This window comes from Chiloscyllium plagiosum, chromosome 21, assembly GCF_004010195.1.
Source record: "Chiloscyllium plagiosum isolate BGI_BamShark_2017 chromosome 21, ASM401019v2, whole genome shotgun sequence".
In the NCBI taxonomy this organism is placed as follows: Eukaryota; Metazoa; Chordata; class Chondrichthyes; order Orectolobiformes; family Hemiscylliidae; genus Chiloscyllium; species Chiloscyllium plagiosum.
This window is the reverse complement of record NC_057730.1, coordinates 14,346,623-14,372,581: the sequence shown is the minus strand read 5'-3', so window position 1 is coordinate 14,372,581 and position 25,959 is coordinate 14,346,623. Positions and strand designations below refer to the sequence as shown.

At 41.2% G+C, this 25,959-nt stretch overlaps 1 protein-coding gene across 2 annotated transcripts in view; it reads left to right on the top strand.

Moving 5' to 3' along the window:
• chtf18 (CTF18, chromosome transmission fidelity factor 18 homolog (S. cerevisiae)) overlaps window positions 1–25,959 on the top strand; it is a 110,545-nt gene that overhangs the window by 21,775 nt on the left and 62,811 nt on the right. For both annotated transcript variants that reach the window (XM_043711297.1, XM_043711298.1), the window contains exons 6-13: window positions 4,035–4,087; window positions 6,263–6,410; window positions 9,968–10,183; window positions 14,135–14,232; window positions 15,114–15,237; window positions 16,925–17,064; window positions 18,209–18,302; window positions 20,714–20,812. In XM_043711297.1, the coding sequence (XP_043567232.1) occupies window positions 4,035–4,087; window positions 6,263–6,410; window positions 9,968–10,183; window positions 14,135–14,232; window positions 15,114–15,237; window positions 16,925–17,064; window positions 18,209–18,302; window positions 20,714–20,812 (972 nt within the window). The remainder of the gene's footprint in view (window positions 1–4,034; window positions 4,088–6,262; window positions 6,411–9,967; window positions 10,184–14,134; window positions 14,233–15,113; window positions 15,238–16,924; window positions 17,065–18,208; window positions 18,303–20,713; window positions 20,813–25,959) is intronic.

Sequence of the window (25,959 nt, the reverse complement as noted above, 5' to 3'; positions counted from 1 at the left end):
ACTGGAATCCCTCCCTCCTGCACCATCCCTGTAGCCACGCATTTAACTGTTCTCTTTCCCTATTCCTCGACTCTCTATCACGTGGCACGGGTAACAAACCAGAGACAACAACTCTGTTCGTTCTAACTCTGAGCTTCCAACCTAGCTCCCTGAAAGCCTGTCTAACATCCTCAGCGCTCCTCCTACCTATGTCATTGGTGCCAATGTGGACCACGACTTCGGGCTGCTCCCCCTCCCCCTTAAGGACCCGGAAAACACGATCAGAGAAGTCACGTACCCTTGCACCTGGGATGCAACATACCAAACGTGAGTCTCTTCTCTCTCGTTCCCACAAAACCGCCTATCTGTGCCCCGAACTATTGAGTCCCCAATTACTATTGCTCTGCTCTTCTCCACCCTTCCCTTCTGAGTAACGGGGACAGGCTCCGTGCCAGAGGCCTGAGCCCCGTTACGTACCCCTGGTAAGTCGTCCCCCCCACAAGTCTCCAAAACGGTATACTTGTTCTTGAGGGGAACGGCCGCAGGGGGTCCCTGCACTGGCTGCTTCCTCCCAGTCCCCCTCACTGTCGCCCATCTAGCTGCCATCTTTGGAGTTACTACTTCCCTAAAGCTCCGATCTATGACCCCCTCTGCCTCCCGAATGATCCTAAGTTCATCCAACTCCAGCTCCAGTTCCCTAACGCGGTCTTGGAGGAGCTGGAGATGGGTGCACTTCCTGCAAGTGTTTTCAGCAGGGACGTCCATGGCATCCCTCACCTCAAACATGTTGCAAGAGGAGATTGCCTACGTGCAGGACAGTGGGGCTGGACACCTGCCTCATCACCCTGGACCAGGAGAGAAAGCCTTTGACTGGATATTGCATACAAATATGAGGGATGTTCTCTCCAAAATGGGCTTTAGGGAGGGAATCTGCAATTGGATCAGACTGCTCTGCACCAACATTTTCAGTGCAGTCACAATCAATGGGTGGGAGTCAGATCTGGAGTCATGTAGGGCTGCCCTCTCTCTCCTGCCTTGTTTGTGTGCCACATAGAACCATTTGCCGAGCCCATCAGGAAGGATGCGAGCCTGAGAGGGGTGATTATTCCTGGCAGCAGGGGCCTACAGGTCAAGGCCTCCCTGTACATGGATGACGTCGCCATTTTCTGCTCTGATCCGCTGTCCATGCACAGACTCATGTGCATATGTGACCAGGTCAAACGGGTCCCAGGGGCCAAGGTGAACCGAGGCAAGAGCGAGGCCATGATCTTCAGGAACTGGGCTGACCAATCCTCGATCCCCTTCACTGTCAGGACTGACCACCTGAAAGTGCTGGGTATTTGGTTCGGAGGGGCTGGGGTGTGCGCCAAGACCTGGGAGGAGCGGATCAGGAAAGTGAGGTAGAAACTAGGGGAGCAGCGGTTGCTCTCCATCGTGGGTAAAAACCTGGTCATCAGGTGTGAGGCACTGTCATTGCTGTTGTATGTGGCACAGGTCTGGCCTACTCCCAGAACCTGTGCTGCCGCAGTCACCCGGGCCATCTTCCACTTCACATGGAGATCAAAGATGGACCGGGTCGGAAGGGACACAATGTATAAATATCTGGGCAATGGTGGAAAAAACACGCCCAATGCCACCCTCACCCTGATGGCCACCTTTGTGTGTGGCTGCATCAAGCTGTGCGTGGATCCCCGGTACGCAAACACGAAGAGTCACTGTACTGAGGTTCTACCTGTCCCCAGTGTTGCGAAGGATGGACCTGGCCTTGCTGCCACAGACCATTCCAAGTAGTTGAACCGTTCCGTATCACCTGTCCTTCGTGGAGAAATTTATGAAGAAAAACACCTTTGACCACAAGTCCAATCGGAGGTGGTCAGCACGTAGTATCCTTGAGACCCTTCGGGAAAAGGAGAGGGCGGATCCTATTGAGCAGTTCCCTGGGCAGTCTGTCAAAGTCATTTGGCAGAATGCCTCATCGCCAGAACTTTCAAACAAGCAGCAAGACATTGCTCGGCTGGTGGTGAAAAGGGCTCTGCCGGTGAGATCCTTTATGCACGCCCGAACTCTCTGCCGCACCGCACCACGCGCTGCCCTCGAAGCGGCTGCGGAGGGGTCAAGACTCTCACACACCACCTGGAATGTGCCTGCGCAAAGGAAGTCTAGAGAAAAATGCAGTGATGCTTGTCGAGGTTCGTCCCGAGCAGCTCCATGGTGCAGGACTCCGTGTACTATGGTCTGTTCCCTGGGCCGCACACTAAGACGAACATCAACTGTGCCTGGAGGATCATCAACTCTGTGAAGGACACTCTTTGGTCTGTCTGAAACCTGTTGATCTTCCAGCTGAAGGAGTTGACCCCGACTGAGTGTTGCAGACTGGCGCATTCCAAGGTCCAGGACTACGTGTTGAGGGACGCGCTGAAGCTTGGCAGCTGCCGCCAAGGCGCGGTGGGGAAAGACCACCATGTAAGGTCTGCCTGTCTAGGAAAACAGGGGGCCCACCCAATAGTTGGGCTCCGCTGACGCCTCAGCAAAATATCTGGATAGTCAATGTACTGACTTGTACGTACGAATGATTAATTCCGATCTCTGTATGTAAAGAAATGGAATGTATACGTGTGTATGGCATCACCAATTGTATAGATATCAAAATAATTTTATGAATAAAATATATTTTTGAAATTAAAAAAATTCACAACCCTTTGCATGGCCTTTAGATGTATGAAACCTGAAGTACTTACCAACAGCTCCACCAACCACTGCTGTTTCTTGAAGACTTCCTTTTAAAATGCACCGACCATTAATTGCTCAAGCTTTTGTCCATTGCTCCTAATATCTTCTCCTTTGACTTAATGTCAATTTCTGTCTCTGTGATGTCTTCCTATGTTAAAGAGGCTATATCAATGTAGATTTTTGCCTGACCATTGCCAAATCTTTCCAGAAACACATTCTTTTTCAAGGTTTATTTCTGCAATTGTGCTAGTTCCCAATAATTTCTTCGAAAGATAGCCTAGAAGAATGTAAGTCCCAGCATGTAAAAAAAGTTTAAAAAAAAAGTCAACTTGCATTCCACATTTATTCTGCATCAAATATTTTACAGTGAAGTGAAAAGTGTAAATGCATTATATGTTTGAGATATATGTGTGTGTGTGTGTGTGTACTGCTCCAATGTCAGTTGATCTCCATGGTAAGCATTTGGAAGTTTTGAGCTGTACAGAGGAACCTCAATTATCCAGCATTCGATTATCTGGCAAGATCACAAGGTCCTGATGCTTGGCTAAACAATGTTATCCGGAATTCGATTAACCGAACAAAATACTCCTAACCCGTGTCCTTCCGATAGTTGAGGTTCCTCTGTATGTGTTTAGTCTGTAGGTAACACTATTATACGTTTGCTGAAACAGTTGTGGAACCCAGTTGCCTCATGTTGATGTTTTCTTACCAAGGGCACTGGCTGCCGTCACAGCTGTTTGCTGCAGCTTTTCCCACATTATGTAATGTTGAACTTGATGTGATTATTATCAATCATAATGCAATTTGTGCTCCAAAGTAATTGACCATTTGGTTTCATCAAAAATCTTTATTTGCATGTTAGTCATTGGGTGAAGCATCCAGGCTGACACTCAGTTTGAGTTCCCCAACATCTACCCTGCTACAGCCACTTCTCTCACCTATTCTTCTTCATCTCTACCTTTTCCTGTTTTTAACTTTCTCCATTCTCCTTTGAATGCTCTTCACTTTCCTCTTGAGTTGCCCCATTGCCCTCCCCCTATTGTTTATCTTTATCTGTGCATTGATTTCCCTGAACATGTTCTCCCTGCAGCTCTGTCTGTCTCTCTTTCTCTTTTTGTCTGTCTCTGTCCTCCCCCTCCCCTTCCCCCTCTCTCTCTCTTGTCTCTCTCTCTTGTCTCTCTCTGTCCTTCTTTCCACCCCTCCTATCACTGTATTTAACTCTAAGTTTGATAATGGGCCTTCACTTGACATTATTTCTATATGAGTATTTCTTTTAGCACTTGTTTCTTTGAAACATTTCCTTACCATTCTGTGTGTTTGTATAGAATCGCAGGCTGGTGTTGGAAGAATCCCAGAGGTTGAGTGAAATGCTGAATAGGTAAGTCTGGAGACTGCAACTCCAGGCAGCTAAATTTAATAACCCAACTTTGAGGTATATGCTTTTATCAAGAGCAAAACACTAAAATTTTGAGATTAAAGCAAAAACTGCAAATTGTTGGTTACTGTCCTGCAACAACATAAAATGACTTTTCTTGTATTGGAAACTTCCAATAAACAAAATACACTATCATTTATCCTCCATCTCCACATCAGGATAGGTCATAGTAATTGGGAAATTCTGGATGGCATTCAGTACCTCAAGTGTGTTTACATGGATTCAACTTTGCAATATAGCCCATGAATAGGTTGAGCAATGCATTCTATGCAATGGAAAAGCAGAGTTTGATTCAGCAATGAAATTCAATCCTGAATTCTGAGAGACATAATGAATCAAAATGGAACAGCTTTATACATATGTTAAGAGTACATTGATGTTATTTACCTGTGTGCAGATGGTGAGCCTTAACTGGGGATCACTTGCACCCTCACTAAAAATACAGGCAATAGCCACTCATGTTTGTTTGAGAGGTGTGTTCTAAATAATGCAAAATTCTGCAAATTAAAATCCGTAGAAGTTAGTTCCAGTTCTATGCTTCACCAAAAGCTTTCTTGAACAGAATGCAGTTATAAATTAAATAGTTGAGGACTATGAACCAGTTTTCATATTGCTGATTTTAAGATTTTTTTTTCTCCCTCTTTTCCTTTCAGAACAGAAACTTGCATTTATATAGTATCTTTTAATATAATGATACATCCCAGGGTGCTTCACCATAATGAAGGATGATACCAAACCATATGAGACATTAAATCAGTTGACCAAAAACTTGAGTAAACCTGCAGGTACTAAGAAATGTGCTTAAAAGGGGAGAGTGAGGTAGAGATGTGGAGAGGTATAGGGAAAGAATTCTTGTGCTAGACAATGAAGCACAGCGCCAGTGATGGAGGCATTATGATTGTGAATGCGCACAAGGCCAAGACTAGAAGAGGACAGATATCTTGGAGAGTTGTGAGGTTGGCAATTACAGAGCGAGGATAGGACAAGGCCATAGCTTCACTGAAAGCCAATGTAGGTTAGAACGCACAGAGGTTACAGGGGAGTTGGCCTTGCTGTAAGATAGGCCAGAGGAGGCAGACTTTACTTTGTCCTCCGATTTCTGAAGAGTACAAAATGTGAGGCCAGGCAGGAGTGTAGAAGTGTGACAATATGATGGTTTTGAGAGGTGTATTTTGTCATATTTTTATTATGAGGAAAGGTGTGACAGAGGTGCCAAACCGTGTATTCCAAAGCAATACGGTAAACAGCTTGTGAGACCTTGAGCTTTTTTTAGGGTGGAACAATAGAAGCAACCTAAATGAGTGGGGTCAAGCTCCCACAGAACCAGGATTTTTAGTTTTAGCTTTCTGCAGTTGCTGGGAGTTTGAAGCTGGATGTGGAAGCTCTTATTCCTCTCTCCGTTACAGCTAAAATCTAAGGTTCCCTTCCTGCTGCTAGAATTGCATGTGAGACAATCTATTTTACTGAATTTGCCTTTTTCAAGGGTGTGTGTGGGATGTTACAATATTGGAACAGTTAATTAGTAATAGTTAATATATATTATTTTGTAAAGCATTTCGATAGAGTTACAGTTAAGCCAGTTCTTTTATTATTATTCGGTCTGTATTTTAACTGTAGTGTAAAAATGGAGTGTTTTTTGCTTTGGGTAGTTTGACCAATTGAATTGCACCTGGAATGCGACACCTTGCACTTCTCTTTAAAATAAGAACATTTTGGGGTTAGGCAATCTCCTTAATATATTTTGGTCTGGTCCATAACAAAAATAACAAATGCATGAATTCGGGTTTCAGTAGCAGACGAGCTGAGTCGAGCAAAATCAAGTGATATTGTGGAGGTGGAAATTGGTGGGTGGCACGATTATAAAGCAGGATGCTCAACTCCAGTGTTGAGTAAATGCTCCAATGTGACAAGTAAGGTTGCAAACAGACTGGATTCATGTCAGACTGTTGCTAATGAGAAGAATGGAGTTGGTAACTAGGGAACAGAATTTTCAGCAAGCACCAAAAACGATAGCTTCAGTCTTCCTAGTATTTAATTGGTAGAAGTTTCTGTCTTCCACTACTGGATGTTGGATAAGCAGTCTTGTTTACTACATGTTGCTTTGCTTTCCTTTTAAAGCCAGATTGATGAGGAGTTTGGAGTAGTTGAGAAACAGGAAGGAGAGGCTGCGGATGAAATTGGCGATGAATGTGAAGAATGTAGCTCCAGCACCCTCTGGGTTGATAGATTCACTCCCAGACAGTATACCCAACTGCTCAGTGATGATGTAAGTAATTTGTCAAAATTCTCATCAGGTTTTCTTGTTGCACAATAAAGCAATTCTGTTAAATTAAATCTGAGCTAAACAATTCTATGTTCTTTCTATGAAAATATGAGGTTGGGTGAAGAGAGGAATTTGAAAATGTGAAACAGATCTTTGAAGTCTGCCAGAACATGTGAGCTTTACTTTATTTGTTTGTGGGATGTGGGTTCCTGACTTGGACATGTTTTATTCATCCCTAATTGCTCAAAAAAACAGTTAGAACTCAACCTTGCAGTAGGATCTGGAATAATATGTAGGCCTGACCAGGCAAGGATGACAAATTTCCTTTGCAAAAGAACATTTGTGAGTTTTTATAACAATGGACGGTACTATTAGACTAATTTTGTATTCCAGATTCTTTAGTTGAGTTCAAATTATTAGCCAAGGTGTGATTCAAACTCATGTCCCCTGGGGTTCTGGATTACTGGTCCAGTGACATGTTTCATAGAATCATGGAATCCCTACAATACAGGAATAGGCCATTCAGCCCATTATAGAACATAGAAGAATACAGCGCAGCATGCCCCTGCAGAGTTAGTTTAAACCTCCCCCAAGAGCATTATGTCTGTACCAATACTATGAAGAGCATCCTAGCCAAAATCTCCCCAAGGAAGGACCTAGGGATGTGTAACATACTTGGGGTGTGTTACTTGTCTAACATAATGTTACAAGAATTTGATAGGAAGGGTGGAGATCAGCTAGCAGTTGAAGAAAATTAAAGAAGGAAGTTGAAGTTCAGCAGACGTCATGATTTTATCTTCAAGGAAGGAGGGGCAATACTAGATGATATAGAGAAACCAACAATATCAGTCAGTATTTGTCTGAGGAAGTTCAGTCAGATCTTTGGAGCAAAGGCAGGAAAATTGAAGACCAGCTGTTCATTTTAGTTGATCATTTTGAAGAGAAGTTAGGGAGTCCTCATGATGACCTGAAGGTCTTTTGCATCCGGTGATGTAGTTGAAATGTAGTTAGTATTGTAATATAGGAAGTGCAGCAATCAATTACATATATCAGTATGTGTAATAACCAGATAATCTGTTTTTATGATGTTGATTCCGAGATCAATATCATCCATACTGTTGGGACAACTAAATAGATGTTTCACAGGCAAAATGTTTCATGGTGGCTCAGTGGTTAGCGCTGCTGTCTCACAGCACCAGGGTCCCAGGTTCGATTCCAACCTTGTAGTACTGTCTGTGTGGAGTTTGCACATTCTCCCCGTGTCTGCGTGGGTTTCCTCCCACAGTCTAAAGATGTGCAGGTCAGGTGAATTGGCCATGCTAAATTGCCCATAGTGATAGGTGCATTAGTCAGAGGGAAATGGGACTGGGTTCAGTGTGGACTTGTTGTGCCGAAGGGCCTGTTTCCACACTGTAGGGAATCTAATCTAATCTAATCAAAAATGAAGTTGAATAGCCTGTTTCTGTGCAGGATCATTCTTTGCCTCTAGGACAGTGAAGAGAACTCTGCAGTTCTTCTTCAAAATAGTGCTATGGGATTGTTTTTTGTCCATCTAAAAGAGCAGGCAGAGACTCAGTTTAGCATCTCGCTTAAAAAACAGAACCTTTTATAGTGCAGCAAATCTTGAGTATTGACTGCAACATCAACCTAGATTATGTATTTGAATCTCTGAAATGAGACTTGAACCACAATTTGTTAATTTGAAGGCAAGTGTTACTGACTGAACTATGGCTGACCGCAACTATGTAGGACAATGCAAGCATCTTTTGTTTAATCAGGAGTACTTTACTGCAGTGTCAATGGAGATTGAAGTTCAGATTAGTTAAAACTAAGGGCAGAGCTTTTTACATTTTCAACATCCCCAACAGGAATCAGCAAAAATATATTTTTTGATGGTGAACTTTCAACCACTGCAATGTAAGGTGTGACTTGAATTAGGCAACTTTCTTCATTGGTGTCCTACGTGACCTTGCAAGTGTACAAGCGATGATTTTTCTGAATTAACATGTGAAAAAGAATGCTGATATGTATTATCCTATTGGTGGAAACGTTGTACATATAACTGATATAATATTGCACACATTAAATCAATATTCACTTTACAAATGATGCAGTTACATTCTAGCTCTCATAAAAGACTTTCGCCAACATATGATATCTAAAAATGAACTTTTAAAGTCAAGAAAGTGCACCAATGCCTCTACTTCCTCAGAAGGTTAAGAACATTCAGAACGCCCATAATGACTGTTACCAAGTTTTACAGATTGCACCATAGAAAGCATCCTACCCAATGCACCTCAGTGTGGAATAGCTGCAAGATTTAGGAATCATGTTTCACCTTTCGAACAGCTGTGTTGATCGTTGATTTTATAAAGATCAGCATCACCATCTCTCTCAAAATATCTGCAAATTGAAATGTCAGCCTGGACAACGTAACATTCCTAAGAGCATGTGTAATGTTTCGGACACTGTTAAAAAGTATGACATGAGCCAAACTTTAATGTAATCATTTAAATGGAAATACTATTAAAAGATTGACTGCGCCCTCTACTTCAAAAGGGAAGCAGACAGCTTCATCGGAAATTCAATTTCTCTTCTCGCCAATCCTGACAATGGTTATCACCATGGTTTGCTAACTTTTGTACCTTGGCCAGTCTTTATTGGCAGCATTGTAATAACCTTGTTTTTTTTTTTCCTGAGATTTTGTTTCAACTGCCTTGCAATGCTATTACGATAGTTCATTTTTTAATTTTGTTTTGATTTGTTATTGGCATGTACTGAGATACAGTGAAACATATTGTTTTGTGTGCTGTCAAGTCAAATCATACATAAGTACCTTGGTGTAATAGAACAGAATGCAGAATATAGTGTTACAGGTACAGCGAAGGTGCAGAAAAGATCAACTCTAGTATGAGAAGTCCACTCATAAGTCTTATTATAAGGAAGAAGGCGTTGTTAAATTTGTTGGTACATGTTTTCAAACTCTTGTATTTTCTGCCTGATAGAAGAGGCTGGAAGACAGGGGTGGGAGGGGTCTTTGATAATGTTGGCTGCTTACCTGAGATAGTGGGATGTTTAAATGGAATCAATGATTGGAACGCTGGTTTTCATGACTTACTAGGCTGCATTCCCAAGTCTCTGTAATTTCTTGCGGCCATTCCATACTGTGGTGCATCAGGTAAGATGCTTTCTATGCTATTTCTGTAAAACTTGGTAACAGTCATTGTGGACGTTCTAAATGTCCTTAGCCTTCTGAGGAAGTAGAGGCATTGGTGTACTTGACTTTAAAAGTTCATTTTTAGCTATCATATGTTGGCGAATGCCTTTTATGAGAGCTAGAATGTAACTGCATCATTTACAAAGTGATTATTGTTTTGATATGCACAATATTATATCAGTTACACCTATTATATATATTCTAACAAATAATAAAGCAATTCTCGATCAATTTTAAACTTGATCAATGAAATCACTCCAGTATTGAAAGGATATTTATGTGTTGTGTATAATCTGTATGTCAGCTTGCCCATGTGGGTTCTAAGGGCTGCTTCTCGTTTCAGTACACGAATCGCTGCCTCCTGAAGTGGTTGAAAATGTGGGACACAGTAGTCTTTGGCCAGGAGAAACCCGTAAAGAAAAGCAAGCAGCTGGTAGAAAAACACTCGTCCTTCAAACAGTCCCAGCAGCTGCAGCAGAACAAGTGGAAGAGCAAGACACAAATTACTGAAGAGATCCTAGATGCAGAACTCGATGCACACAGCAGACCAAAATACAAGGTAACTGGGTACTAAAGCAAGTCCTTTCAGTAGCTGTGGTGAAGGTGACCATAAAGAGATTCAGAGCAACTGCGAGGTTAATTATATCAGTTGATTATTTATAAGGGGCTTTGCATTCCATTGAACTGGCCCATAATCTTAGTCATAGTGTCCTACATAACAGAAAAGGCCCTTCAGCCTATCAAGTCTGTCCTGATTTATCTATACTAATCCCAGTTTCCATCATTTTGCCCATGGCCGTGAATGTTATGACACTTTAGGTGCTGAATCAAGTACTTTTTAAAGATTGTGAGGTTTCCTGCTCTGTTGCTCTCCTAGGTGATGCATTCCAGATTTACACCAGCTTCTGGTTGACCTCAAATATTTCCTCAAATCCCCTGTGAACCTCCAACCTTAAAATTATGCTGCCTCATATTGAACCTAAAGGAACAGCTGCAAAACAGCAACCCTCTCTATGCCTCTCATAATTTTAAACACCATAATCAGGTTCCTCATACAGCCGTCACTGTTCTAAAGAAAACAACCCAAGCTTATCCAGTCTCTCTCGGTAGCTAGACTGCTACATACCAGGAAACATTCTGGTGATTCTCCTTTGCACCCCCTCCAGTGCAGTCACATCCTTAAAATCTTAAATGCATTAAAGGAAAGTAGGTAAGCTACAGCAGTAAATTCACTTCACAGTAATTTGTTAACTATAAAGCACCTTCGGACATTACTGATGTTGTGAAAAATGCTATGTTGTTGTGGGTTTTTATTGCACAGGTATCAGTATCTCTCCATCCCCTCTATTGAGAGGCCATGTGGGGGTAGCCGTGTTGTTCAATGTCATAAATCTCTGCTGCTCTAATCACAGAAAGGGCCAATAGATTATGGATAGACTTGCCCAATCATAAAGTCAATGAGTTGAACTTCACAATAGACTCATGGAAGGTTGGCATGCATGCTGGTCTGGATGTGTTCATAACTTTATGTAGTTTCTTTTAGTCCTGGCAGAGCAGTTGCCATACCAAACCATGAGGTGAAAGTGAGGACTGTAGATGCTGGAGATCAGGGTCTAGATTAGAGTGTTGTTGGAAAAGCACAGCAGACCAGGCAGCATCTGAGGAACAGAAAAATGATTTTCCTGCTCATTGGTTGCTGTCTGACCTGCTGTGCTTTTCCAGCACCACTCTAATCTATTCCAAGCCATGATGCATCCAGATAGAATGCTTTCTGTAGTGTATCAAAAAGCGCAATCAAATATCTAAAATGTTGCTTAAATGTTACAAGTGTTTCTTCCTCAACTGCCGATTTAGTCAGTGAGTTCCAAACTCCCAAGACCCCCAAGTAAAGAACATTTGCTCCATCGACTTCTTAGCTTTCTACCTCGTACCTTAAATTTATGTCCATTGCTTATTGACCCTCCTGCTAATAGAGTGGAAAGGAAGGCACTTTTTCTATGTGCCACATGATCTTATACACTGCTATCAAGTCTCTACTCAATCTTTTTTGCAGCAAGGAAAACGGCTGAAACCCTCCAGCCCTGACAGCATCCTGGTAAACTTTTTTTGCTTAACTCCCATGTAATCACTTCCTTGTAATGTGATCGTGATATGTAGATGCTGGCTTTGGACTGGGGTGGACAAAGTCAGAAGTCATATGACACCAGATTATAGTCCAACAGGTTTATTTAAAATCACAAGCTTTCAGAGTGATGCTGCTTCATGTGAGATGGAGGGAGCTTGCAGGCACAGAATATAGTATCTGCTGATGTTATTCCAGCCATTTGGTTTGTCTCCAGCACCATCTTATTTGTGATCGTTTGTAATTATCTCTCTGCCTTAATTAATCCATTCATAGGTCATCCCTTCACTTGCTATTCAGCTGTTGACACTTCACTCACACCGTTTGACACTTTTGATCACCTGCAAAGACTCGTTATTCAGCCTGTCAATACTCCACTCACAGTATTTGTACTTATCAGTTGACACATTTAATTACCTGGAACTATCCTGCCATTATCTCTCCACCTATATATTCTTCACCTGTGCACCTCCATTTCACCTGACGAAGGACCAGTGCTCTGAAAACTTGTGATTTTAAATAAACATATTGGACTATAACCTTGTGTCATGTGACTTCTGATTGTACAATGCGGTGACCAGAACTGCATGTAGTACTCTAGTTGTGGCCTAATCAGCTTTTTATACAGTTCCTGCATAATCTCCTTGCTCTTGTTTTCTGTGCCTCAGCTAATAAAGATAAGTATCCTTCTTAACTAACATAGTTAACTGACTTGCTTACTTCAGGGGACTCTATGTATGTATACCAAGGTTCTGCTGATCTGCAGTACTTTTCAGGGTCCAAACATTGATAGTGTAATCCCTTGCCATGTTAGCCCTTCCTAACTGCATTAGAACACGCTTTGCTGGGTTGAATTCCATTTGCCACTGTCCCACTGAGCTGGCTAGTCTGCTGAGATCTTCATGCATTTTAGGCCACCCCACCTCACTAATTTTTGTGACATCTGTGAACATCTTTAGATTACAGTGTGGAAACAGGCCCTTTGGCCCAACAAGTCCACACCGACCCGCTGAAGCGCAACCCACCAGAACCCTACATTTACCCCTTACCTAACACTACGGGCAATTTAGCATGGCCAATTCACCTAATCTGCGCATCTTTGGACTGTGGGAAGAAACCGGAGCACCCGGAGGCAACCCACGCAGACACGGGGAGAACGTGCAAACTCCACACAGTCAGTCGCCTGAGGCGGCAATTGAACCAGGGTCTCTGGCGCTGTGAGGCAGCAGTGCTAACCACTGTGCCACCGTGTCACCAACGGTGATCAGTACTGATCTTGATCAGTAACAATAAACAATGTTGAAGAAATTCAGCTCTACCAACTGAACTATGATTGGAATGATGGACTTTCACTTCCTTATCCATGTTCTCTCACAACGGACTAAAGACACTGTATTCCAACAAGGTGGCCCAGCCTGGAACCGAGATAGAAAAATAAAAAGCCAATATTGCTAAACTGCTTATTTATACACCTACTGTTTCTCAGACACCCCATCAGTCTCTATTCTTAATTATTTATACAATTAGTACTTAAACAGGATCTATTCAGAGTTGGATCTTGATTTATTATTGATTTTTCTTTAAATTTTGGAGTGTTTTCGCAATCTCTTGAAGTTTTCAAAATATATCTTCTCAATAAAAACTGGAACATAATCTCTATATTTGAAGAAACATATCAACTTAACTCACCTAGAGTTCACTGTCATTGTGAATGTAAGCATTCCTTTTTCCATTTATGATGTGGAGGTACCCGGTATTGGACTGGGGTGGGCAAAGTTAAAAATCTCACAACACCAGGTTATAGTCCATTTGACTATACACCAGGTTTATTTGAAATTACAAGCTTCCAGAGCATTGCTCCTTCGTCAGGTTACTTGTGGGGCACCTGTAGGCCAAGCCAAGTAGTTACATGAAGGCCAAACCAAGCCATCACTTTCCCCCTTTATTAAACCTCTCTTTACTAAAGCTGTGCCCAATCATTAGAGTCAAAAATTTTAAAACAGCAATATGAAGAAATTGCTGCTCTACATTTGATGGTGTACAATAAAATGACTAACTGCTCATGTTTTGCTTCAGGTATCAGCTGTGATTTTACTGGGTTGCACAATTACCTCTAAGTCTCAAGGTTATGTTTTAAAGCTTCATTCCAGTTGTCTGAATAGGCACACCTGCAATAAGACTAAAGCAAGCTGGACTGCTGTAGGCTCCAGCTTCTCAGATGTGATATTAGCTCCTCAAGTGCATTTAACATATCTCGTAGCATTATTTGAAGTGAAATGGGAGACTCCTGGCCGTTTTGCATTGAACAGATACTGAAACAGATTATATTGTCACTTTGCTTGCAATATGATTGTAAATTTATTGCTTCATTCTTTCCCTTATCTCTAGGTGGCACTGTTGAGTGGCCCTCCAGGTCTGGGGAAAACAACACTAGCTCATGTCATTGCAGCACATGCAGGGTACAATGTTGTGGAAATGAATGCAAGGTAAGCGTATGAAATTTAACATACTACTCAGAAAATCACATGCAAACCCAACACACAAATTTGTTGAGGAAGCTCTTACTTCAGTCACTTCTCATCAAATTGCAAATGTGGTGTTCAGCAAACTGCTGCAAATTCATTATGAATTAAACTTATAATTACTATATTAAGTTTTCTGTTGCATGTAAAAGGAAATGAGGGTTGTCTTGCACGTCGACAGTTATCTATTTCCAACATCTTTAATTTCTAGCTTGTTTCTGGTGACTTCTAATGCATTTCAAGAGGACGATTACTGTATTTGTGCTGTAGTCATGGAAATTTTGTTTTGCAAGTGAAGCATAATGCATTAGTTTGAATTCCTCAGTTACTTGTCATGCCTCATGTAGGAAAAATAGCAAAAGAAATTAGAGCTACTGAATCACCATGGCATAGAAAGACACTGTTTGGCCTGTCATGTCCATGTCAAAGAACGAGTGTGGTTTTTTTTAAGCTGGTTGCTGCAGCTCAGTGGGTGCCAACATTATTTTGAATCAGCAAGTCGTGGGTAAGAGGCCTACTCAGGACATCAGGCCTATCGCCTCAGTAGCCACTGCAGTGCAATATAAAGGGAACTCTGCATTGTTGGAGTTGCAGGTGAAAAGTTAAAGCAAAGTCATCTCAGTTCCCTAAGGTGGGTTTAAAGATCCTTTGGTTTATTTCAATGAACAGCAGGAGGTGTTCTCCTGATGTGAGTCTGTTTGTGCTTATGACTGGAGGGGAGAAGAAGTCAGTCTGGTGGGAAAGGGAGGCACTGGGAGGGAAGAGCCAGAAAATGGTGAGTGGTGTATCAAACAGGTAGCTGTGTATGTTCAAATGTGGAGTAATGCTGTTCAACTCCTATTTAGTGATGATCGCAGCCCTGAAATCTTCAAGACCAGGATTGAAAATGCCACCCAGATGAAATCTGTGCTTGGAGCCAACGAGAAACCAAATTGCCTGATCATTGATGAGATTGATGGTGCTCCCAGTGTGAGTCTATGTTCTGAATGAAATCACATAGTTAAAAAAGCTGGGAGAGCTTTTAGCATCTGTGATGAATGCCACAGAGAAATGATATAAATATAAATCAGGAGTCACACCCTCAATTAAAAGATTAACTGGCAGGATAAGAACCTCACCTTTATCTTTCTTAAATCATTTATCTTGTTGAGCATGGACTAGGTTTTTATCAGGACAGTTCCAACACTTGAGCCCAATAGCATGGATGAATGTAAGCTCCCAATTTGACATCCCTTACCTACAGGCACTAGTTCCCCAAAATAGTCAAGTTTTGCAGTATTTATTCGTCTCTTCCCTGCAGGTATTGAAGTCACTTCAACATGAAAAAAAGTCAAGTGACAGTGCTGTGAGGTGCCACTTGTTCTCCTGTGGGAGAGGCAAATACCTTCCTTGGGCAATTAATTATTTGCAAAAACCTACAAATGCTGTAAATCTAAAGCAACAATGATATGAAAAGAGAAGGGTCATTACTCCTTCAGGTAAAACTGAAAGGTAAACATGCCTTTTTAGTTGAATCAGGATGAAAGGGATAATAACGCCAACTAGTCTAATCAGGAAGACACAGTAATGGATTGAAAAACATTTCCGTCTGCTGAAAAAATGTTAGTGTAAAATATCAACTCTGGAAAAGCAGAAACATTTTGAAAACACATGGAAAAAACCCCATTAACCTGAGCTCAGGTGAAGCTGTTGCCCATTTCCTGACTTTCGCCAGGTCTCATGGGCCCAAAGCACTGCACATCAGCCATTTACCTTTCATCTTGTATGAAACTAATAAATGCACTTGCCGTAACTTCCTAGGGAGATTGATTAACGACAAACCATTTCAGAGTTGACTTCAAATCAAAAATATAGACTCATTTAAATAGAATAGTAAGTAAAACACTGCTCCATATCTAATTGTGTTGAGAGCAAAATATTTACGCAATTTTTTTTAATGGAATGAAACCTCCCTTTTATAGTCTGCCTCAGGATTTTGCTGGCTTGCATGGTTCTGATGAATTTTAAAATGCAATGCTTGTGTTCAAATTCCTTCACAGCCTTAGCCCTACTTAACTTGTAACCATCTTCAGATCCACAGGTCCTCCAAATTCTGGTTTCTTGACATACCCTATACTTCTTCACTCCAGCACTGGTGGCTATATCTTGACTGCTTTGGCCCTAAGCTTTGAAATTCCCGATCTCTGAGCCAGGAAGCACAGGTTCAAGTCCCACCTGCTCTAATGGTGTGTAATGACATCACTGAGCAGGTTGATTAGAACAAAAAATGTGAAATTCCCTTTCCAAGCTTCCACCCCTCCCTCTGTCTCCATTTTTAAGATACTGTTTAAAACCTGCCTCTCTGTTAAATCCCATATCTTGAGGTTCACAACCCAGCCTCCACCTTTTCCCTGAAGAGTTACCTTTGGGTGACTTCACAGTGTCAAAGCTCTTTAGTTTCATTCAAATTAGAATTGTAAAAAGATACATGCAAAGAAGGTAGCCATTTAGCCTAACGTGCCTTGGTTATCTCTTTGAAAGACTGATCCAATGTATTCCATAGCCTAATAAACTTTCCACCTCAATGAATGAAGCGTCTGTATTGTTTATCCCCTTACCCCTCTTTCTCTACCCTGGTTCTCTCTATCTCAATCTCTCCCCTACCCCTCATTTTCAGGCTGCAGTAAATACTCTCATGAACATCGTCAATCGTAAAGATGTAAAGGAAGATGAGGCAGCAGCAGGTGGCGGAAAGAAGAGGAGGAAAAAAGATGGTGGAATTTTACAAAGGCCCATAATCTGCATCTGTAATGATCAGTTAGTATTTCTGTTAATAATTGAATTACTGAGTACTGCTTCCTGAAATCATATAACCAAAAGACTAAAATGAGAACTAGCAAACATTTCATTTTATGGCAAATCTTGCTATCAAACATTTGATTTAAAGGGGGCCATTATATAGGGAATTGAGAGAGAGTGGGATCGTGGTGGGGTGTGTGCACCTTTGGGTTGGTGTATGGCTGTGCCATAGGTGAAATCAGTGTGTAGCATGTCTACTTAGCTGTGTATCTATAAATACGGTACCTCTGTCAGTCCAATTGTAGTTGAGAGCAGGACTTGTTATTGTTTCCTACACACGTTCCCAATGTGCTTCCACCTTCGTGCCATAAGAGAGTGAGTGACGGTCTTGCTTGATGCTACACTTGGAAGCTCTCTAGTCTGATTCCCCAGCTATGCTGTTAGCTAATCTGACCTGAGAATAACAGTAAAATTGATTTCCACAAGACATCAGGGTGAAGAAGAGTTCAAGTTTGCCAAAGTTCTTACTCCTGTGACCCCACCTATACATTCAGGATAAGTTCAAGCTTATTGAGATGCCCTTCTAGCTAATTAACTTGCTGTCACCAATCGTACACAGTGAGTGGCCGATAGATGAAATAAGGAAAGGCAACTGGTGCTCTGAACCTAGACCACAGGAGTCAGCTTGCCTCAACCAGAATGTTTCAGATTCAAATCCCACTCTGGCACACGTGCACAAAAACTAATCTTCAATCACAAGTACTGACAGAATAATTAATTGTCAAAGGAACTAAACCAAAGCCTCCCTCTACCCTTTTGTTAAAGATCCTGTAGCATAATTTTGAAGAACTGGGAAGGTTACCCATGTTACCTGGCCAATATTTGTCCCTCAATCAATAACACGAGCATGATCAGTATTGCATTGTCTGTGGGAGCTTACTACATATGAATTGGTTGTCTTGTTTTTTTTAAACACAGTGCACACAGCAATTGGCCTTCAATAATAATTTAAAGGTGCTATATAAGTTCAAACCTTCCATTTATTTTAAGATTAATACACAATGCAGTTCTTCATGGTTTCACGATAACATTTTGCATTATAGAATTTGCAGTTTATCTATAAAATTGGAATGTAGTTCTCATTAATTCACTCTGTTGACAGGTATGTACCATCACTGAGACAACTAAGGCAACAAGCCTTCACATTAATCTTCCCTCCAACCTTGCCATCCCGGCTTGTTCAAAGACTTCATGAGGTTAGTATAAAGGGTAAGATTAAGCCAGCGTGCCAGGGTAATTTGATAGATACCAGACATTTGTTAATAATGAGTAAAATATGATGAGTGACGCATTATAAATGTTTTGTTTGATCTTCTAAATGTTTGGAGTGAGGAGGTTTGCAGAGCTTTGATCTTTCTGTTGTTTAAAAGTACAAAATGCAGTGAATAGGAATCTCAATCTGTCTTTATTATTGACTATATAAGCACAACTATATATTGTGGTTTGATGTTTATGGTTAGATCCCATCAACTGGCAGCATGAAACTTAGCAAACTATAGTCCCAATGCAGATAACACAGGCCATCCCGAGTATAACCTAGATCCTTGATTAAATTTTTGTCTTTGGTTTCCTGGCTAATAACAAAGATGAGAAGTTTAAAAGCCAACAGAGAATGCTGAAAATACTTCACAGATACTGCCAGACCTACTGAAGTACTTCCAATAGTTTGCTTTTATTTCTGTCATGAATACCAGTGTTTTCTTACCTGGTAAAGGAGCTGTTGATAGGGAAGATCTCTGCTGGGAGGAGGAGGGATCTTTAGATTAGATTAGATTCCCTACAGTGTGGAAACAGGCCCTTTGGCCCAACAAGTCCACACCGACCCTCCAAAGAGTAACCCACCCAGTCCCGTTACCCTCTGACTAATGCACCTAACACAATGGGCAATTTAGCATGGCCAATTTATCTGATTTGCACATCTTTGGACTGTGGGAGGAAACCGGAGCACCCGAAGGAAACCCACGCAGACACTGGGAGAATGTGCAAACTCCACACACAGTCGCGGAGCTGGAATCGAACCTGGGACCCTGGTGCTGTGAGGCAGCAGTGCTAACCACAGAGCCACTGTGCCACCCATAGTGGGGAAAGATTGTGGACTGGGGGCTAAAATTCATAAAGTTGTGGGAAATATTTGAGGTTTACTTGAGCTTTTTGTATCATCAGTATTGTTTGCTGCCTCCAACATGCTTTCCTTTATTGGTCAGAGTATTGAGTACAGGAGTTGGGAGGTCATGTTGCAGCTATACAGGAGATTGGTTAGGCCACTGCTGGAATATTGCATGCAATTCTGGTCTCCTTCCTATTGGAAAGATGTTGTGAAACTTGAAAGGGTTCAGAAAAGGTTTACAAGGATGTTGCCAAGGTTGGAGGATTTGAGCTACAGGGAAAAGCTGAACAGGCTGGGGCTGTTTTCCCTGGAGCGTCGGAGGCTGATGAGTGACCTTGTAGTGGTTTACAAAATTATGAGGGGCATGGATAGGATAAATAGGCAAAGTATTTTCCCTGGGGTCGGGAGTCCAGAACTGGAAGGCATAGGTTTAGGGTGAGAGGGGACAGATATAAAAGAGACCTACAGGGCAACTTTTTCACGCAGAGGGTGGAACGTGTATGGAATGAGCTGCCAGAGGAAATGGAGAAGGCTGGTACAACTGCAACATTTAAGAGGCATGTGGATGGGTATATGAATAGGAAAGGTTTGGAGGGATATGGGCCGGGTGCTGGCAGATGGGACTAGATTGGGTGGGATATCTGGTCGGCATGGACGGGTTGGACCGAAGGGTCTGTTTCCATGCTGTACATCTCGATGACTCTAAGTGTATCTGAAATAAGTCAAAACAAGTCTGGTTAGGAGAGTAGGTCATGCACTGGCCTTTGTGCTCAAAGTCTTTTGTTTAAATCCAGCTCAAATTGACGAGGTGAAATAGAATGCCTACTGATGATAATCCTCCTGTGCAAAGTGGATTTGGGCATCTCCCTCAAGGTCTTAATGTTATTGTATGTGGATTAAGTAACATTGTCACATTGATTTGTGCCTGAGATACATGACAGTGTAGAAAGAGATTTTCTTTTGTAACCAACCATCCAATGCCTGGTCTAGATGCTGGCATAAGGTACCTGAAATGAGGCAAGTCTCCTGTTGCCTGATGATAACTTCTCTTGGCTGGATCTGTGCATGCACACTCACACAGGAAAGATAACTGAGCACAATTAGGGGGAACAAATAATGTCAAGTCACTTCATTGTTTTCAGGTAGACTGTTTTTTTTTCCTTTTGAATTAGGAACTTCTAGAAAAGGGGGGAATGAACTGAATCTACAGGAGCTTTGCGCTTGCTTCTGACTGTTACATTTATTTCCTTTGTGTTCAACCTTCCTGGACAATAGGAGTAGGTCAGACTGGCAGCAGTGGGCCTGCATCCTCTTTCACATCACTTCTGTTTTGTTTTCATTTTCGTTGATTCCTGTGGATATGGACAAAGATGTAAAGGTTATGCATGTGTGTGGGGTCTGTATGCATGTGTGTGACATTTTTGATTTTACGATGGAGGTTCAGTTTACATTTAAGAATAACTATATTTCTTTTTATTCTCTTCCTGTATGCTCACTTAGATCACCATTCAAACAGGGATGAAGGCAGACATGGGTATTCTTATGAGTTTATGTGAAAAAGCAGAGAATGATATCCGCTCCTGTGTGAACACTCTACAGGTAAGTTGATCAACTGACCTTTCATTGTACATTAGAATTATACATCAATTTTAGGGAAGTGATTCAGTTCATTTAATTGTTCACTGTTTGAATAGTCTGACAGTGTGCTCTGGTTAAATGTTACCACTGCTATTAATGCTCATTAAGTTGTAACTTTTACTGTTTTGGATTCATGCTGAGTGAGGCCCTGAGGGAACAAAAAGCCAGCTTTAAAATGAAGCATGTTTCCTTAATTGTCAGTTCAGCTAACAATGGCAAGCAGCTGAAAATAGGCCCATGACCTGGACTTGAAAGCATAAGACTGCTGTTTCTTTAGTATGTGTCTGTGTACAAGAACATACAAAAGCATTTGCTTATGCACATATGTGCCTTCTTGTATCTGTTTATAAGTATGAAATATGAGTGAGGTCAAGTTGGATTGATTGTTCCACTGATAAATATTGTCCAGGCTTTTGGAGAAGTTTCCAGGGGTTTATGGAGATCATGTGTAGCACAAGACAGGGGTTCTTGACCTTTTTTGCTTCTGAAGTTCCCTTACCATCTTTAAAAATTCTACAATCTACTGTAAGTAAGCTGCAACATTTTCTTTTAAGAATGCCTTCGACCATGTAGTTAACAACTGGCACGCAAACACAAAAATAATTTGCATCTATAATGTGTGCCGAACCTTCAAGCTCACATCTCAATTTTAAAAATTTTCATGAGCAGCACACTACAAGTAATACACCTGGAACCAGAATTTGGGAGCCTGAGATCCTGGCGGTGATCACATTGAGCAGTCTAATCAGCTGCATGTATTGTACTCAGCTATAAACAAGTTACAGTCCACTGGCTGAAGAGTGAAAGGTGAAGTTAGTTAAACATTCATTGATATTCTAGTTACTTCTCCATTCACTATTCCACAGGCTGCTTACCAAGCTCCATTGCTGTGCTTTGATTGGGGTCAGCATGGCCTGTTAGGTGAAGAACCTGCTGTTTGCCATTGCAGTTGGATATGGGGGAGAAGACTGTACTTGAGTCTCCCTACTCCGATATCACTGTGTCCAACAGTGTGCTGATTTCAAATCATTATTTTGGAAGTAGGCTAAAAAAAGAAATGTATAGCCTATTTCAAGTCCTCATTCTGAACTAAATGGGGCACCACTGACATCACTAGTAAGCAGTCTCAAGTTCTTATTGTTCATCCTATTCTCAGAATGGGGTTTAAAATTTTTTTTTTCTTAATTTGCTGATTCTTGGTGGGGAGGGGGGTGACAGCCTCCAGTTAAATTGTCCCATTGTATTGGGTGCAAGTTTGGCTGTAACACGGTGCCTTCTAGCTGCAACGCTCCGTTAAATAGCAATCGTTGGCCATTTGAGAGGTCCCACAGGCCTTTGATGAAAAGGGGGAGTAAAAGTTATCTTTTAATAAGGATATGCTGGTCCTTTTAATGTGTGCCACCTCTTTGAACTATCGTGCCTGACTACCGATGCAAGTACTCAGATGTTTACTTCTTCCTGCAAGTGTTCTGATTTTGTGTTTTCCCTCTCCAGAGTTTCATTGGTTCATAGCTAGGCTTCAGAGTCTTCTGAGAATCTTATTCCTACCCTTTGGAGTGTTCCTGCTATAGACCTGTAATCAAAATCTTTTTCCCCTTCCTTCCAAGTCTGTTCCTTTCCAGCATTTTATTTTCTCTTGACTCCTTCCAAGCTCTGATCCACCTTTTGTAGTCTTCTCTTTTGTGTCTCTTTGGCTCTGTTTTAATTTCAGCTCCTGACTATGGGAGTTTATCCCCAACTGTCACTAGGCTTTACCTTGCGCTTTAAATCGATACTACTATGCACATACTGTATTGAGGTAGTAGTCAGGTATATTTCAGGCTGTGGGTGTTTGTATGTAGACTGCTGCTGAAGCTATTTGCTCATTACATGAACATAGGATCAGGAGTAGGCCATTCAGCCCCTCGAACCATTCAATAAGATCATGGCTAATCTGTGGCCTAAATCCACATACCTGCTGCCGTCCTACATCCCTTATACCACTCCTTATTCAAAATATGCTATCTCAGATTTAAACTTAACAATTGAATTAGCATCAGCTGCTGTTTGAAGGAGAGAGTTCCAAACCTCCACTACTCTTTCTACGTGGAAGTGCTTTCTAACATGTCTCCTGAATGGCCTGGCCCTATTTCTTCAAATATGTGCCTGTTTCTGGAATTTTCAACCATCAGAATAGTTTATCTTTATCTCCCCTGTCTGTGTCCTGAAAACCTCCAGTTAGATCGCCCTTCACCTTCTAAATTCCTGAGAACAAAGGTCTAATTTGTTCAATGTCTCCTTAAACTTAACCCTGTATGTCCAGGTCTCATCCCTGCAAACCTGCGCTGAACTCCCTCCAGGGCCAAAATCTTCATTACAAGGTGTGGTGCCTGGATCTGCACTAGTACTCAAGTGGGGTTATCATGCATCCCTACAGTGTGGAAACAGGCCATTTGACCCAACAAGTCCACACCGACCATCCAAAGAGTAACCCACCCACACCCATTACTATGGGCAATTTAGCATGGCCAATTCACCTAACCTGCACATCTTTGGATTGTAGGAGGAAACCAGAGCACCTGGAGGAAACCCACACAGATACAGGGAGAATATTCCCAATCAATTCTCCTCCACAGATGTACTTTAACTGGTGTGTATTCCTCTGCTTTCCCTTTGTCACCCTTATTAAAAAGTGGAGTGACATGAGCAAACTTTCAATCTAGAGGTACAACACCTGAACTCAAAGAACACTGAAAGATTGTGATTAGGGGATTGGCAATGTGTTCTTCTACCTACCTGTACGCCAGTGGATAAAAACCATCAGCTTCTGGCGATTTGTCACTCTTCAGTTCCATTAATTTATTCACTGATGATTCACTTAAGCTAGTTTTATTTAGATCCCTAAGTAAGGTTCTTCAGTTTCTTATGCATTGTATCAACCCCTTACTTACATGTATAAACATAATAGGTTATCAAATACAGCTCCCTCAAACCTGTCCTTCACATGCTCACTCTAGACTGGTGTTTTCTTTCATACCAATGTCAGAGCCATGTCATCAATTGTATCATTGTTCTTTACATAAATCTTGTCACATTAATGTTCACCTTCAGTAACAATGTGGTGTTAGAAGCTCTTAAGGGGGAGGAAGTATTTTCTATTGATCTTTGCCCATCAAATTAATATTTCAAAAGGCATACTGTAAGTGCTGTGCATACATCCTGCTATTGAGCATCCAGAAGCCAATGTCAGGCACTTTGGGGAAAATATTGTCTATGATTCTGAGTGGTCAATCTATAAATTATCGGACAGAACAGGATAATGAAGAAGATACTGAAGATTTTTGGCCACTGTGTGGCTCTGGGATTTGGGTCTCTGTACCTGAATTCCAACCACCACCACCAAACATAACTAATCCATCCCAACGCATTTTAAGTTGGATTTTATTTTCAGTGCATAGCCATCAATTGTCAGAGAATTGTGAAAACAATACTATTGCAGTGTGTTTGACAGATGGTGCTAAGGTGTTTTACAGGTATACTCTCAAGAACTAATAATTAGAACAGTTTCCCAGAAGCTTGATCATAGAGACGAAGTTTACAAAGCATCTTTAAAGAGGAAAAGTGTGTTAGGGAAGAACCGCTGTTGCTTATGGCATCGATCAGGAGACTGCAACCCGGAGTGCAAGAGCTGCATTTGGCTCTTTAGCATCTTATTTGCAATTCCCAATCTATCCCCTTAGGCTTATATTAATAAGAAAAAAAAACCCTAAAAACATCAGTCAAAGGAAGAGCTGTGTCTTTAATGTGGGGATAAAATGCTAATCATTTCGATGCACTTCACAAATGATTATTTTAACGAAAAAGATGTTATGCTCTTAAAAACACTCATTCAAGTGGTGTTAGCTGCAAAATGACCATAGATAGCTTTGAATCAAGGAATAGGTTGTACTGTTGAGACCATTTTTGTTTCTAATATAGCTCTGGTGATATTTTGTATGTGGTATTAAAAGCTTTTGTTTTAAGTTCCAGAATTACCAGCTGAAAAAGTAGTTTTAGTTCTGTGATTCTTGTATTAAAATTTGTTTTCAAGATTTTATTGGCAGTGTTAATATTTAAAAAGCAGGGGATAATTTAGAGTCGGGACTGTTTTATTATCAGTTTTTTGTTCTATTGCTATCTAAATTCAATATATAATGTATTGAATTTATGCATGCTACCAGAGACACTTGGCAAGTTGCCAAGTGTTTGGTTTGAAAATGCTGAATTTTCATCTAGCAGCTCTCACAGGTTTTTATTTTGTTTAATCTTTTTTTTAAGAAGGCTCTTCAAGTTTTTTTTAAAAAATGCTTGAAGACCCTCTGGGCCAAGCAACTAGGTGTACAGCAGACAGTTCTGGAATAACATAAATGAGCAAGTATAAAAGACCAGAATTGGAGGAACACAGATATCCCAGAGGTTTGTTGGCTTTGGGAATTTACAGAGAAGTGGAGAGGCAAGGATTGGGCAGGGATTTGAAATCTAGGATGACAATTTTAAAATCTAGGCATTGCTGCACCACAGGGACCAATGAATGTCAATAAGGACATGAAGCACATTTTCCTATATTTAGACTTTTTTAATGCTGCATAGGTACTTTGCTCTCAGAAACAATTGGTTATGGGACAGCTTTTTCCTTACTGCTATCTGTACATAGAGGCTATAATTTGTCTTGGAAGACAGCATACTTTTCATTCTGAAAATTAGCACTGTGGCGCAAAGCAAAATAGAAATATTTTGTAGTTTGTGATCTACAGCCTGTTTGACTCCCACCTCAGACTGAAATTTATTTTTTTAACTGCATTGATGAAATAATTTGAGTGTTTACACAGATTAATTAAGTTCTAACTCTGATTTAGCTCTAAATCATTGGTGTCTGTGGGTCAAAAGAGGAATTTAGGCCTAGCTTGTCAGTTCAGCATTAATCCCAATGTCCCATTATTGTCTTGTAGCTTCTTTTGTTTTAATGTTCATCCAGTTTTTCAGCATTCCAAGCTCAGCAAATCTCAAGATAATGGAGTTGCTCTTAACTTCCCCTTACTTGTGTAGCAATTTCAAATTGTTGGCTACCTCATCATTGATTTTGGAACAAG